General features: G+C 40.9%; 1 protein-coding gene across 1 annotated transcript in view; it reads left to right on the top strand.

Annotated features, from left to right (window-relative positions):
- NOTCH2 (notch receptor 2) overlaps window positions 1-16,500 on the top strand; it is a 161,156-nt gene that overhangs the window by 64,671 nt on the left and 79,985 nt on the right. Inside the window, 2 exon segments of the mRNA XM_017864160.1 lie at window positions 2,918-3,177; window positions 10,495-10,830. Of these exon segments, the coding sequence (XP_017719649.1) occupies window positions 2,918-3,177; window positions 10,495-10,830 (596 nt within the window).

Consider the following 16,500-nt stretch of genomic DNA (forward strand, 5'->3'; position numbering starts at 1 on the left):
CGTCTTTGTAGTAGAATAATTTATAATCCTTTGGGTATATACCCAGTAGTGGGATGGCTGGGTCATATGGTACATCTAGTTCTAGATCCTTGAGGAATTGCCATACTGTTTTCCATAATGGTTGAACTAGTTTACAATCCCACCAACAGTGTAAAAGTGTTCCTGTTTCTCCACATCCTCTCCAACAACTGTTGTTTCCTGACTTCTTAATGTATATCTTAGGTTAAAACTTATTTTTCCATACTTGATAGGGAACAACAATGTGAATTAAAGTCTAGAAACAAATAATTCAGAAATATGTCTGTTTATCTTTAAGAACTTCCATTTTGCTTCATTTTTGTTTTCCTAGGAACCTTATATTTCCATTATATGTTTATGATATTACCATTTAAATCACTTTGCATTCTCTTAACATATGCCACGTGATAGTGCTGAGGCGATGTAATAGTTCAGGAGCAAAGCTGGGCAAAGCCCACCCACGTTTAACAATTTGCCATTATTTAGAAGGTGCATAATTCCCATATGGGAGAATCAAGAGTCATCTAATAATGCCCAGAGAACTGCACTGTGAATGAAAATTGTGTTGCAGTTTTTAACATCATTCATAACACATTTCTTGAATAAGCTGCAAATGCTTTTAATAATATATCTCAGAGTTAATTTTAGCTATGCTACATTGGCACTTTTTGCTCTCCACTTCAAAAAACGAACACAAGAAACTAGTCTCAAATCAAGCTGTGATTTGGATGGGGCATTGTATTTTCCTCAGTAAGCATAAAGAAGAGAGAAAAAATGTTTTCACTTGCAAAACTTTTTCTTTTTTTTTGAGACGGAGTCTCACTCTGTTGCCCAGGCTGGAGTGTAGTGGCACAATCTCGTCAGCTCACTACAACCTCTGCCTCCCGGGTTCAAGCGATTCTCATGCCTCAGCCTCCCAAGTAGCTGGGATTACAAGTGTGCACCGCCACCTGGGCTAATTTTTGTATTTTCAGTAGAGCCAGGGTTTCACCATGTTAGCTGGGCTGTTCTCAAACTCCTGACCTCAGGTGATCCTCCCACCTCCGCCTCCCAAAGTGCTGGAATGACAGGTGTGAGCCACTGTGCCCAGCCCACTTGCAAAACTTTTTAATATTTATAAGGCTTTTTACATACTTGATTTTGTTCAGTTCTTACAATAATCTCATGATGTAGGTGACCTTATTAACTGTTTACAGTGTGAGAAAATGTCTGTGAGGATAAATAACTTGTCCAAGGTCATAGCACCAGAACTCCAAACAAGACCCTCTGACCTTCTTAGATACAGACTCCTCACAGTCACCCGCATGCCATCTTTGATTTCAGTGCTATGAACTTTCTTCACTGCCTGTTGGTCTCTAGCTTCACCTACTCATGAAGATCCCCAGAGCCTTAGCTGCTCCTGGCTCTGCCATGCATATCTTATGCAGCTTTGGGAGGCGTGAAGAGGCTCTGGCCAGTTACCTCACTACCACTGTAGCTATTCACCAGCCCTGTTTTCTCTAGCCATTTTAGCTACTATGCAATTCTTCTGGGCATGTTCTGTCTTAGTTCCCTGGTATCTGGCCTCCCTTCTTTTCTCAGTAACTGTGACCCCTGCAGAGCATACCTTGCCAACCAATGGTTAATGAAAGGTCTTGGATATGACTGTCAAAGACAAAAGCACTCATGACCCCAGTGTTTCAGGTCACAATGATTAGGAAAATCAGGGCAACAAGGCTTGGGCACAGGAAGAGCTGGTTTTTGAGGGGGGGATTTAGAGTTTGGTTTAAATGTGTAATATTTGAGGTAATGGTGGAACAGCCTACTAGATTCAGTTTTCTAGTCCCTGAAAACTAAAACGAGGAATCAGTTGAATCACATATTTGGGGCACCAGCCAAATATATAGCAGCATTTATAGTTAGAATCAAAGTCTTTGTGTTTCTTAATTTAAATGCTTCTCAGAGATTCCATTTAAACGACTTCATTATGAAAATGGAGACTTACCATGCCTTTTTGATGCTGTTCAGAGAAAATTGTCATAAATAATACACACAGTTTTGAAATGGTTGTGCATCTTATGAATCAAGGGGTGGGATATAAAAAGGTTCCTCAGTGCCTCAATGTGGAAAATATCATAGAATGTTATTCTTCAATTGTTTCCTTCCTTCACTTTGGTGTTTATATGATATCTTAGATATTTTATGTTATTTTAATTATATTTTGTGCCTTTTATTTGGTTAAAATGCCTACTACTTAAATATTAACAGATTTTTAAATATCCCTTTGAACCCTTCCCTATTCCTGTACCTCCTTTCCCTTTTTCTGTTGCAATGTCAACCACCTGAACATAACCCAGAAAACTAGGTATTGGCCAATTGATGTTTCAGTGGAAGTAAAAGAAAGAAAAACTTACTATTTCCCAGTGCTTAATTGAGGAAAAGCACATAGTATCTTACATATTTTAAATTTGAAGGGGATAATAGAGTCAGGTTCATGCATTATCTTGTAGACATCTTAATCCTATCAAATGGCTTTGTCAAAATGAGAAAGTTAATGAATTTAAGCAGACAAGTATGAACAATGCTCAAAAAGGTGCTGTTACTCTATCCCAGCCTGTGCACACATGAAAAATAGCTGTGGTGCATTTTGCCTTTGAATAAGGGTCATGTTGACTGGTCATGGCAGTCCCTGCTAGACCATACACCTGGTATTCTGTCACCTGCCCAGACTCAAAAGGACATTGGGAGTATGTTGTTAAGTTCTCTAAGGACTCCTTCTTCTAAAGGGAAGAAGTTTTATAGGTGGTACTTGTAGGTCTGTTGATTCACAATCTCATGCTTTCTTGATTGGACTGTGTTGTATTTTTTTGGACTTACAAGAAGTCAGGTGTTTTCATGGACATTTCTCTTTTCCATATAGATGTCCAGAGGGCTTCTTGGGAGAATATTGTCAACATCGAGACCCATGTGAGAAGAACCGCTGCCAGAATGGTGGGACTTGTGTGGCCCAGGCCATGCTGGGGAAAGCCATGTGCCGATGTGCCTCAGGGTTCACGGGAGAGGACTGCCAGTATTCGACATCTCACCCATGCTTTGTGTCTCGCCCGTGCCTGAATGGTGGCACATGCCATATGCTCAGCCGGGATACCTATGAGTGCACCTGCCAAGTTGGGTTTACAGGTAACTAATGAGACCAAAGCCAGTGCTTTCCTACCTTCAGCAGATACCTTTATTTAGCATCTTTTAGATCATGGTGTTTGGCTCTTAAGTGTCCCCCAGCTCTGGTGCACATTTAACATTATGGTAAGGAACTGGGATGTTCCAGACAACTACCCCTAACTTCCTTTTAAGAGTTTCAAGGGGCAGAGAAAGAGAAAGAAAAAGGACCAAATACTTTGACAGCTTAAAGTATATATGTCAGGGCCAGGTGCGGTGGCACATGCCTGCAATCCCAGCACTTTGGCAGGCCAAGGCAGGAGGATCACTTGAGGCTAGAGGTTTGAGACCAGCCTGGGAAACATAGCAAGACCCCATCTCTACAAACAAAAAACAAGAATAAAAATAAAACAAAATTAGCCACTTACAGTGGTGTGCACCTGTAGTCCTAACTACTTGGGAGGCTGAAGTGGGAGAATTGCTTGAGCCCAGGAGTTTGAGGCTGCAGTGAGCTATGATCGCACCACTGCACTCCAACCTGGGTGACAGAGTGAGACTCTGTTTCAAAAAAAAAAAAAAAAAATATGTATACCAGGATGGGGAATCAGAATTTACTTCACTAAAAGAAATAACTACACTGTCACCAGAGGAAAAGTTACTAATGTTATTGACTATTTGCTTTTAGAAATCTCCCTCCGTAGACATTCAGGGCACCGTTCCTTTTGCTTCTTCATTGCTTTGTTCTTATCCATTAAATGTTTGTGCTCCCTGGAGCACTGTTTTGTGCCCTCTTTTGAGCCACATCACAGCTCTCCGTAGGAAATTTCACTGTCTTTATTCGCCTCCACTGCCACTGTCTTCATCAGTTGCTGATGAATCTCACCATCATTCCCCCAGCTCCACCCAACCCTGACATTCAGGCTCATGTGTCTAGCTATCCTTTGCATGTTCTCCTTGGAGATATTCTCCAGGTACCTTCAGCTCTTCATGTTGATAGAAATACGTAGCAACAATGTACATCCCAAATATCCACACTAGAAACTCCCTGTTGCTTGTTCTTACCTCATTTCAACTCAGTCACCCAAGCCAACCTCTGAATTACCTCTCACTTGTCTATTCCTCCCATTTCCTGTGCTACCCTGTAGTTGAGGGCCATGTTATCTCTCACCTGGAGTTCTGAAGTAGTTTCTGAATACGTTTTCTTGCCTTTATTCTCTCCCCATCTCATTCACCTATGATATTACTACATCTTTAATTATAAATGCAAATGTTCCAACAATCTCACCTGCTTACAATGTCTAATGTTTTTTCATCATCCACAGAATAAACTGCAAACTCTTTTACATGGCTTCCATAGCTCTTTACAGCCTAGACTTTACATCTTTTTGTAACCTGACCTCCCCACAAGCATCTAGGTCTAGTCACACCAAATTCTCCTTATTTCCTGAAAATGTTGTACTTATTATTGCTTCCATACAGTTACACACCCTTTTGCCTGGAATGCCCTTTTCTACAACTGGTGATTGTCCAGTGTTATTGAAAACTGTATCTTAGTGACCCTTTCATGATTCCTTTAGGCAAATGTTCTCTAAGTTTTACTATTTTTATGCATCACATTTTGTTGTAATTTTTTTTTGCACATCTCTCACCTGAATAGATTGTGGGTTTTTCTAGGTGGGTTTTTAACCTTATTCAAAAGTGTTTATTAAATTAGATAAGAAAAGGAGAAGCATTCTTCATTTTTTCTCCTGCTTTAAGCACTAAACCAAGAGTTCTATAAATGCAGTAAGCAAAAAGTGAAAAATGTACTCAGAAAACTATACTGGATTAGTTAGTGTAGCATACTTTTATATTAATTTTTCATTGTATTGGAGTTCTCTAGAGGGATGGAACTAATGGAATGTATATGTATGTATATATATTCCAGCCATCCGCCCAAGTGTCTTGGTGGCATCTTAATATATATATTATATTATATAAATATATTATATACATATATATATATATAAAGGGGAGTTTATTAAGTATTAACTCACATGATTACAAGGTCCCACAATAGGCTGTCTGCAGGCTGAGGAGCAAGGAGAGCCAGTCTGAGTTCCAAAACCGAAGAACTTGGAGTTCGATATTTGAGGGCGGGGAACATCTAGCATGGGAAAAAGATGTAGGCTGGGAGGCTAGGCCAGTCTCGCTTTTTCACGTTTTTCTGCCTGCTTTATATTTGCTGACAGATGATCAGATGGTGCCCATCCAGATTAAGGGTGGGTCTGCCTTTCCCAGCCCACTGACTCAAATGTTAATCTCCTTTAGCGACACTCTCTCAGACACACCCAAGATCAATACTTTGTATCCTTCAATTCAATCAAGTTGACAGACTCAGTTTTAACCACAAGTCTGCCCCTTGTCAACTTGAACCCATACACCTCTCCTGAGATCATACATAATCTTCAAATAAAGACAATAATCAAGTCATAATTACACCTAATGTAGTACAACTATTCTTCGTACATCCGGAAGTGCACCAATCCCCAACTGAAATACTCTTTACATAAAGTTAACAATACTTAAATGCTTATGTGAAGTCAGTAAATCTTATGTCACATGATAAAGGAGAAAGGAAATAAAATGAAGATATTTTCTTAGTACAAGTATGTACAAGCACAGATGTGTTTTAATAAAAGAAGGAGGAAATACTGAGGACAATTACAGTCCTCGTTTCTGCAGCTGGTCACATGGTAGTAGCTGGTATTGATGACTACCTTCTTCTGCCCATTTTGTATTCCTTTTGCCTTCAGCAAGCACCTCAGCAGGTTGTGTGTGTGTGTGTGTTTTTTTTTTCCCTGGTGGACAGTCCCAAACCTTCGTTCCTGAGGGATCTGGACCATTTGTAGTCCTGCTTGGATTGGGCTGTTGTAATTTCCCATTGACCTTAATCACAGGGCATGATAATACTAAGAGACACCCTGATGGATCTCCTGTATTCCATGAATACTCTTTCTTACCTCCATTGTGGAGTAGTAGACTGATTTCATCTTGATAGCCTGGGTCTTGATAGCCTTGATAGCCCAACCAACACTGTAACGCCCTTCTTAACCTGTTTACTTTAAGGTAGGAGGAGCCCAAAGTGTCCTGGCGGCAATCTTAACTACCAGTTTAATGGAATTATTGTTGTGTCTCCTGGTGGCAGCATTCCTTCCTCTGGAAATAAGACCTCTAGGCCCGCAGAACTTAATGTTGCGGGAACAGGAAGCAAACATTTTGCTAGTGGATCACTAAGGGTGATGGTGAGTGGTGCCACTTCCATTTCCACCCCTTGATTCCTGGATCTCTGAATCCTATGGGAGAAACAGTACCATATATTGGACGCTGATTCAGAGCATACACGGCCTTCTTGAGAACTTTGCCCCAATCGTGCAAAGTATTCTCACCTTGTTGGCACTGTAATTGTGACTGCAAAAGGCTATTCCACCATTCTGCCTCAGGATGTTGGGGAACATGGTAAGACCAGTGAATTCCATGAGCATGAGCCCACTGCTGTACTTCTTTAGCCATAAAGTGAGTGCCTTGGTCAGACACAATGCTGTGTGGAATACCATGATGGTGGATAAGGCATTCCATGAGTCCAGGGATGGTAGTCTTGGCAGAAGTATTGCATGCAGGTTAGGCCAACCCATATCCAGAGTAAGTGTCTATTCCAGTAAGGACAGACATTTGCCTTTTTCATGATGGAAGAGGTCCAATGTAATCAACCTGCCACCAAGTAGCTGGCTGATGACCCCGAAATAGTGCTGTATCAAAGGCGCAGTGTTGGTTTCTGCTGCTGGCGAATTGGGCACTCTGCAGTGGCAGTAGCCAGGTCAGCCTTCCACTGGCCCATCTTATTTTCTTCACTGGGAAGGTGGAGCATGAGCACAAATGTTAGGACCTGAAAGGTGGTGAACTATGCCTGGGCAGGGCACAGCCAGAGGAAACTCTTGTGGAGGTCCATAGCAGTCCTGATGTGCAAATCAGTCATACAACCTGGGTGTAGGGACGAAAGATCTACCATCTAGAAGCTGGTTCCCTCCAAAGTTTCCCTCAGGATAGTTGGCACTCTGGCAAAAAAACCTACTCTCAGTACCAATTTACTGTATTAGTCCACTTTCATGCTGCTGATAAAGATATACCTGAGACTGGGAAGAAAAGAGGTTTAATTGGACTTTCAATTCCACATGGCTGGGGAGGCCTCAGAATTATGATGGGAGGCAGAAGGCACTTCTTTCACGGTGGCGGCAAGAGAAAATTAGGAAGGAGCAGAAGTGGAACCACTGATAAACCCATCAGATCTCATGAGACTTATTTACTTATCATGAGAATAGCGCAGGAAAGACTGGCCCCCATGATTCAATTACCTCCCCCTGGGTCCCTCCCACAACACATGGGAATTCTGGGAGATACAATTCAAGTTGAGATTTGGGTTGGGGACACAGCCAAACCGTATCATTCATCAAAATGTGTTGGTGGGGTAGAGGGTAGTTAGGATGATCCATTATCTCCATCATGACGATGATAGCATTGATGATGTAAGTTGTTGAAAATATTTGGTGGTTATAAGAATAATTTCTTCCTGATAGTCAGTTTTGAGTTGTTTTGCTATTATGAAGCAAAGTGGGGGCACACATACCTATTTAAAATATTTTAATTCTGACTAGTGGAAATGACACTAATGCCTTCTTCATAATTAAAATGCCACTCTGAAATAGTCCCCAGATTAAAACTTCTTCCTTTGCTGTTAAAAAGGATCTCTTCTTGGTGTGTTCTGCAAGATTCTGATCTTTTTTTTTTTTTTTGAGACGGAGTCTCACTCTGTCACCCAGGCTGGAATGCAGTGGCACCATGTCTGCTCACTGCAAACTCCACCTCTCGGGTTCACGCCATTCTCCTGCCTCAGCCTCCTGAGTAGCTGGGACTACAGGTGCCCGCCACCACGCCTGGCTAATTTTTGTATTTTTAGTAGAGACGGGGTTTCACCGTGTTAGCCAGGATGGTCTTGATCTCCTGACCTCGTGATCCACCTCGGCCTCCCAAAGTGCTGGGATTACAGGTGTGAGCCACCTCACCCGGCCGATTCTGATCATCTTTTATACATTTGCTACTTTTGTCTATCACTTTAGGAGTCGTCACAGATCAAGGTCATCCTTTTGGTCTTTGTGATAGCTCTATACCTCAGTGAGACCTTACTAGCTCATCTCCACTCAGAGATGAAGAAGCAGAGGCAGCAAGTTAGTGCTTGTACATAATATATATGGAAACCAAATTCAGGGTTCCGTTCCCTTCCCCTTCCCCATCCCCTTCCCCTTCCCTTTCCACTTCCCCTTCCCTTTCCCTTTCCCTTCCCTTCCCTGTCTCACTCTGTTGCTCAGTACAGTGGCATAGTCTCTGCTCACTGCAACCTCTATCTCCTAGGTTCAAGTGATTCTAGTGCCTCAGCCTCCCAAGTAGCTGGGATTACAGGCATGTGACATGAAGCCTGGCTAATTTTTGTATTTTTAGAAGAGGTGGCGTTTCACCATGTTGGCCAGCCTGGTCTCAAACTCCTAACTGCAAGTGATCTGCCCACCTCAGCCTCCCAAAGTGCTGGGATTACAGGCGTCAGCCACCACTTCTGGCCCAGGGATCTTTCTGTTTCAGTTGTGGGCATCACTCTGAAAATCACACTTGCCAGAAGTGAGCATTTATATCTCTTCTCCACTGTAAGTGTCTCTTAGTGACATGAGTGGAAAGACAGGAAGAATTGCAGTTCCTTCATTTTCTGTCTTAGCTCCCTGAGATGTATATGCTGTACCTAAATTTGTTACACTTTTCTCCTTTGATTTGAGATTGCTTGATAGGCAGAGAACACTTTTCTGTGCTCATATGTCACATGTCACATCTTTTTCCCTTATGGAAAAACTCTTGTGTCTCCCATTTACCTTTCTGTGGGGTCAGAGATTTAGATACTTTCCCAGACAATCAACTGGAGTATTAACAAATTCAAGGAGTTCTCATCTCTGTAGTTTAAATAATAAAAGACTTAGACTAATGAAAACAAAAAGCCAGCCATGTGCATATCAAATTTTCTAGTTCTGTGAGCATAGTTTTTTCTCTTTCTACCTCAAATAATCTGCTTTGCTTCCCCTGGCATCGTGATTTAGTTTTCAACCCATCAGAGTCTTCCTGCTAGTGCTGGTACTTTCCTACTTGAGAAAGTCCACGGAATACCTTCTAGACCTCTGTCCTCCTGATGGCTATTTCATTTGATATATAGGGACCCAGAGGTCCTTCATCATTTTCAAACACATCAAGTGATAATTATAGCAAGGCCACAATTAATAAAATGTTTCCCAGAATATATGTGTATGTTACATTTAGAGGAAACAGAAGTAGTATTCACTTGTTTCTATCACCAGAGGTCTACTTAGTAACTATATTTTGTGGAAAATAGCGATATATTTTATCCATTCAACAGACATGATGTGAGAGCATACCATGGAGACCCAACCCTGCCAGTGTGGCAGGTGGTATAATAGAAGGAAACAGTAAACTTGGTGTATCTGTGTTTGCGCACATGTGTATGTGTGTGGGGAGCACTAAGGATGACTTTACAGAGGTTGGAACTTTAGAGCAGAGTTGCCAAGATAAGTGAGAGTTCACTAGGAAAACAGAAGGGAAGTTGATATTTCTTTTTTTTTTTGAGACAGAGTCTCTCTGTGTTGCCCAGGCTGGAGCTCAGCTCACTGCAACCTCCGCCTCCCTGGTTCAAGTGAATCTTCTGCCTCAGCCTTCCGAGTAGCTGGGATTACAGCTGCGCGCCACCATGCCCAGCTAATTTTTGTATTTTTAGTAGAGACAGGGTTTCACCATATTGGCCAGGCTGGTCTTGAACTCCTTACCTCATGATCTGTCTGCTTCGGCCTCCCAAAGTGCTAGGATTACAGGTATGAGCCATGGCGCCTGACCCAGAAGTTGGTGTTCAAACAGAGGAGCAGCATATGCAAAGACAGTGAGCTCTGAGAGAGTAGATGGATCCAGACTCCTATTGCTGATAGCATCCTGCAGGATTGGGCTTCAATGTGACTGACCTACAGTTGCCTCCAGGTGCTACACCCACTGAGTCCTTGTGTCTCTGCTGAGGCCCTTGGAGAGTTACTGGAGAGGGCTCTGTGTCAGATGACCTTAAGGAGGCTCTGATTTAGCCTTTTGTAAAATGCAAAGAGTTGAGGTCTTCTCCATGCAAGAGCTCCCTGATGTCAATGTGGTATTGAGGATGGGGCCATCTCCTATTTCTGTGGCCAGTACTGAGTTTTGTTATCCTTCCTTTAGGTAAGGAGTGCCAATGGACTGATGCCTGCCTGTCTCATCCCTGTGCAAATGGAAGTACCTGTACCACTGTGGCCAATCAGTTCTCCTGCAAATGCCTCACAGGCTTCACAGGGCAAAAGTGTGAGACTGATGTCAATGAGTGTGACATTCCAGGACACTGCCAGCATGGTGGCACCTGCCTCAACCTGCCTGGTTCCTATCAGTGCCAGTGCCCTCAGGGCTTCACAGGCCAGTACTGTGACAGCTTGTATGTGCCCTGTGCACCCTCGCCTTGTGTCAATGGAGGCACCTGTCGGCAGACTGGTGACTTCACTTTTGAGTGCAACTGTCTTCCAGGTAAGGAGCTCCCTAGTGTCCCAGGATTAGGGGACAAACCCCTAGCACAGGAGGTAGTGGGTGTGGCTCAATTGCTTTTTTTAGGAAGCTTCCTAAAGCAAGGAAAAAGGGAAGTGAGAATTTTGTGTGGGGTGGGTTGCTAGTGAGGGAGGAGTTTTATGGGCCCACTGTGGTCCATAAACTGAGCAGGGGGTAATTTAGCATGTCAGGGTTTATGATGATAAGTGGCTAGAAAATTGTTTATTGTCTCTTTTGTAGAAAAACAGTGAGAAATAAGAGGAACAGAGCTCTGGGAAAGAGACAGGCAAGTCTGGAATGAAAAAGAACATGATGAGAATTAGACATTGGAAAATATGTATGTGTAGTTAATAAAGTGCTTTAAACTGAATTAACATTAACAGTAGGTGATCAACTTTCCTATGTGCTTTTGCTTTTGATGGAGTAATTCTTTGTTATCCACCTAAAAGCACCCAGCTGCCCTTGATTTTCTCTGGGCTACTGGCCTTCACAACCCGCTCCCATGTACCCTCTCTGACTTTGGTGTAACCCTCCCCTAACTTAAGCGAGAGAATTCTGAAACTGAGGAGGGAATCCTCTGTTAATCAGTGAGCACTTTTTGATGAGCTGATAGATGATATATGAGAGACTATGCATGGCACAATACTTTGATGCACTCTTCACTGATAAAAGTGTTCTAGAGTACACACACAACCCAAAGATAGAAACAAAAAGAGGAGCAGTGTCGGGGAGCTTGGGGCCTGGTGTTCCATGGAGAGGGAGAAAGGAACAATCCTGGCCAATTCATTCAGCTCCTTATAAAAATGATGAGGAGGCTGAAAACCAAGAATTTTGATTGGGAACAGAATACAAGCAGCTGGAGCAGATGAATTACTAAGCAACAAAGATCCTGTTTTTATACAAATATCCTTAGTACAAAAACAAAAGAAGGAAAACTGTAGGGGGGAATAATGTGCTAAGTAAGCAGAATTGCCTCAAAAAGAAGTTGTTCTAGTTACTCTTTCAGAGTGAGAATCTTAGATTCTGGTGTTGTGGATATAGTTCACATATAATGGGATTGTGTGTTTTATTTTGGAGGGATTAAAGGTCATAGGTTGGTCCTCAGTATAAAATCAACTGGTAATTTATTCATTTCATTTGGTAAAAATGTATTGACTGCCTGCTATGTTCTAGGCACCATGCTATGTATTTGGAATACAGCTATACAAAGCATTGCCACATAATTGAAATGAAAACTTTATATTATTTTACTAAGTCACAAGAACAAGCATTTAATTGTATTACTTTTAGTTTCTCTTTTAATAAATAATAGATAATGCTATCATTCTAGATACTAAATAAGTGTTTTCTTAACATAATATTACTATCCACTTTATCTTGTAGAAAAGAAATAACTAAAATACATCTGTCTTCACTCCTGTATTTGCATTTTAAGGGTTAAAGACAGAAATAGAAATGTAAACAACTTTATTTTGAAAATATTTCAATATTGCAAATATTGTCTGAGTCTGATACTCTAGTAATCTAATTGGCTAGTAATTGATGTTAGTGTGATTTATTGTTGAAGGCTTAATGTGTTTTTCAGTTTCAAGAAAATTGCTTTTAATAATTGCCTAGAACAAGAGGTTGATTTGGCAGCAAGATGTTGACGGGAAGTTAGAGAAGTCAATAAAGGAAGTTTTTAGCTGAGAGAGAGTGATTATTCACTCCCATAGCCTCTGCATTGTTGTCCATTAGCCATGATAAGAACCTTAGGGAATTCTGAGAGTGTGTCCAGGAAAGGATCTGTCAAACTAGAATAGTATCTCCTCCTTGAGAAAGGAAATAACCAAGGATTCCGCACTGAGAGGCTGCCAGGGCTAGTGAAATAGAGTAAGGAAATCTTGGCTGTCTCTTATTCTATTCTCTGCTTGTAGTTTAATGCAAGACACTTAATTTACTCACTGATGGTGTGTGTGTGTGTGTGTGTGTGTGGAGAGATTAGCATGAGGGGTGGGAATGGGGAGATTTGGTGAAGAGAAAACTTAACATTTTTTTGGTGGCTCAGAAACTGTGCCAGGTACTTCCATGCTTATTAGCTCAATTACACAAAAATCTTGGGAGCAGGTATTATGTTTCAAGTCTTCCCACGTGAAGTAACTGAAGTTTGGAGATGTTAAGTGATTCACCCAAAGTTGTACAGCTAATATGTGGTTAGGCTGGGTCCTGAAACCCAGGCAGTTTATTTTCAAAGCCTTTGCTTTATGCATCTTACTGTGCCACACTGCACTGCACATCTGCTTCCTAAAAGCACTTTGTAGGTGTGTAAAACTTTTCGTTAAATGCTTTAAGCTGTTTGGGTTAAAAATACATGTTCGTGTTGTGAGAAAACCAAGACACTCCTAATTATAATCAAATAGTATTTGTTACATGTCAATATATATGTGTGTGTGTGTGTATATATATATATATACACACATAGATATATGGCATTGTGCAGATGTTTAAAAGTAGTTACATAGACTAGTTCTTGCTTTTCAGGGTCCCATAATCTAAAACAGATGATTCAACTTTGGATAAATATATAGAAGGAAATTTAAAGAGAATTCAAAACAATACATGATGCAGTGACACCGTGAATAAAGGTTATTTATACAGTTACTAAGATTTCATGCTCATTGTTCATGTGTCCCAGATGGAGTTCAGAAAATATTCACTTTATTTCCACAAAGGGAAATAGTGCCTAAAGATGGTTTTCTTTTAAAAAGTCCTTTTCATAATGCAGTGCCCTTCCTTCCATTGCCCTTCATCCAGTTGCTTCCCATGCTTGTCAGGAAACTAAAATGTTGCTTAGAGTAATAGTCACTATCTCAATGTAAAAAGCACCCTTATTTAATGAGAATTATTATTTCAGTTCTAAAAATGGGGAAACAAAGTCAGCAGGAGTCAAAGTAGCTTGTTAAAGTATTATGCAACTCTCAAATGGTTGCTTCCACTGCATTTCACGTCTTGGCACTTCTAATTGAGGGTTACTCTAACCACCCTATTTAAAATTGTAACTGTCCCCCACCCCCTTAATTACTAACCCTGGTCTACTTTTTGTTTTCTTTTTCTGTAACTCTTATCTTCTTACTATATAATTTATACTATATAATTTACTTCATTATGTCTATTGTTTATTGTCTGTCTTTTCCAAATTCTACTGCCTCTTACCTTTTCCAGAATGAAAACTAGGATCTTTGTTTTTGTTTACTGTTGTATTCCAAACACCTACAAACAGTGCCCAGTATATACTAGGCCCGCAAATATATATTGGCTGACTGACTGTATAGTTTAGTATCATGTCAGTATTGAGACTGTAACTTTGGTCTTCTCATTTTCTTCTTTGTATTGTGCATCCTAGACTTAGTTTGGCCTCTCCTTTTGTCCTTGTATACTCAAATAATACTGGATAAGAATTTTGGAGTCTTTTTCAACTTTGAGTCAGTGAATGCCACATAACTTAGTGACTATATTTAAATGGTTAAGTTACAATTCTTTTCCTGCAAAGGATACTGTAGTCACTGTGAGTATTTTAGTATTATTGTAGGACTCAAGAGGGAATTAAAACTACAAAAATGACTCATCCTGTATGACACAGAAAGAAATGTTTCTTCACAGAGGGTGGAGAAAAATATCTCCAAGAGAGAACTAATAGAATCAAATCAATGAACCATGTCTCATCTTTTTGGATAAGTAACTGTTAATAATCCAGACACTTCATGAACTTTCATTATGTAAAGTCTTTAGTAGAAGCTAAAGGAGGGGCACCAACCACAGTAATTTTAAGAACAAAATGGAGCATGAAAATAAATGATTAAATCATTTACTCCCACTATTTTTGGGTTAGGGCCAATAATGAGGAGAGAAAGAGGTAGACTAGTTTTGTGATTGTGGCAATTTTAATAAAGTAGCACAAGTAATCAGAAAACAGTAGGCTGTTTTGAATTTACAGGCTGTCCCTTATGAGTTCACAGTTGGATTGGACTGTCCTCAATGTACTTTCTTTTTTTCTTTCTTTCCCACATCTCTTTATTCCTCTGATTTTGTTTAAACTTCATAAAGAGTTCTCTGATCTTTCCTTTCCAAACAATGAAGGTTTATCCTTTGTAAACCACCTCTATACTCCACAGGCTGATGATACATGATATCCCTATATCATTAAAGTAAAGCCTAAGCACATTCTGTGGCTTTTGTGTCTACTCTGTTGTTGCTGAGCTTAAGAACTATTAGAAATAATTCCCTCTTGCATTTTCACACATGGGGAATGTGACGTTCTCTTGGGTATTATGCTAATCATATTTTGGCAGGTTTCTCTGGAGCAGATGCAGAAATGATCATACCACTTTCCAGGGTGTATTATTTTAGCTCCTTTGACTTGAGCCCTAAGTCCATTTTACCTGATGTTCCTGAAAGATGTTCCTGATGTCTGTCACTGTTCTCTCATGCTGGATGTTCTTGCCTATGCTGCCTCCTCAGCTTTCTATCACCCTCTTCCCCTTTTTTATATAGAACTTATTCTTAGTGATTTGTCAAAGACACCCTATTTCACTGAAATGCCTTCTCTTCTATATTCCCTATCCTCCAAGTGGATTGGAGACCTTCTAAGGTCTTTTGACATCTGCATATCTCCAGCACAGCACTTATCACGGTGATTATTTATCTGTTCATCTTTCCAAGTAGACACTCTCATTTTAACTCCCTACCCTAGTCCCCAGCATCCCCAGCATAGTGCCTGTCAAAAAATGGTGCATCAGTGAATATTTGAAAAATGAATGAATTGAACGTGGTAAACAGAGATGAGAATTCCTATATTTTACAATTTTTTAAAATGTACTGAAATTATTGTCTTTGAATCCTCCGATTTATTTCTTTGACTTCTTTGGTGACAAAGTTAGAAAAAAGTGAGGTCAATAGGAAGATATGAAGGGAAGCAGGTGGGAACAGCGAGCCTGTGCAGGTGATGGGGTGGGAGATACGTGGCACAGGCACAGGGGTCAGTGAGTTAATCTGGGCTCATTCAGAGAATGGAAAGTGTATGCCAAGAAAACTGGTTGGATAGGGACAGATTCCCTCTTGCATTCTCACACTTGGGGGCATGTGTCATTCTGTTTACTTTCTTTCTTTCTTTTTTTTTTTTTTTGAGAGAGAGCCTTGCTCTGTCGCCCAGGCTGGAGTACAGTGGTGCAATCTCAGCTCACTGCAGCCTCCACCTCCCGGGTTCAAGCTATTCTCATGTCTCAGCCTCCCAAGTAGCTGGGACTACAGGTGCCTGCCACTATGCCTGGCTAATTTTTGTATTTTTAGTAGAGATGGGGTTTCACCATGTTGGTCAGGTTGGCCTTGAGCCTGATCTCAGGTGATCCACCCACCTTGGCCTCTCATAGTGCTGGGATTCCAGGCATGAGGCACCATGCCCAGCCGCATATGTCGTTTTCTTGGGTGTCACACTGATCGTGTATTTGCAGGTTTGCTTTTGTGACAGACTTCTTCTGGGGGAGAAAAAGTATCCTTTTATCTTTTTACCTTTGTCCAGTTCCAGGTATCCCTGTTTTTTTTTCTTCACTCTTTCTTCCTTGTTCATGGGAGCTTTTCTTGAGGACTTTGAGCCCAGCATCAGAGAATCCTGGTTGT

This window comes from Rhinopithecus bieti, unplaced genomic scaffold (assembly GCF_001698545.2).
Source record: "Rhinopithecus bieti isolate Rb0 unplaced genomic scaffold, ASM169854v2 scaffold_74731, whole genome shotgun sequence".
NCBI lineage: Eukaryota > Metazoa > Chordata > Mammalia > Primates > Cercopithecidae > Rhinopithecus > Rhinopithecus bieti.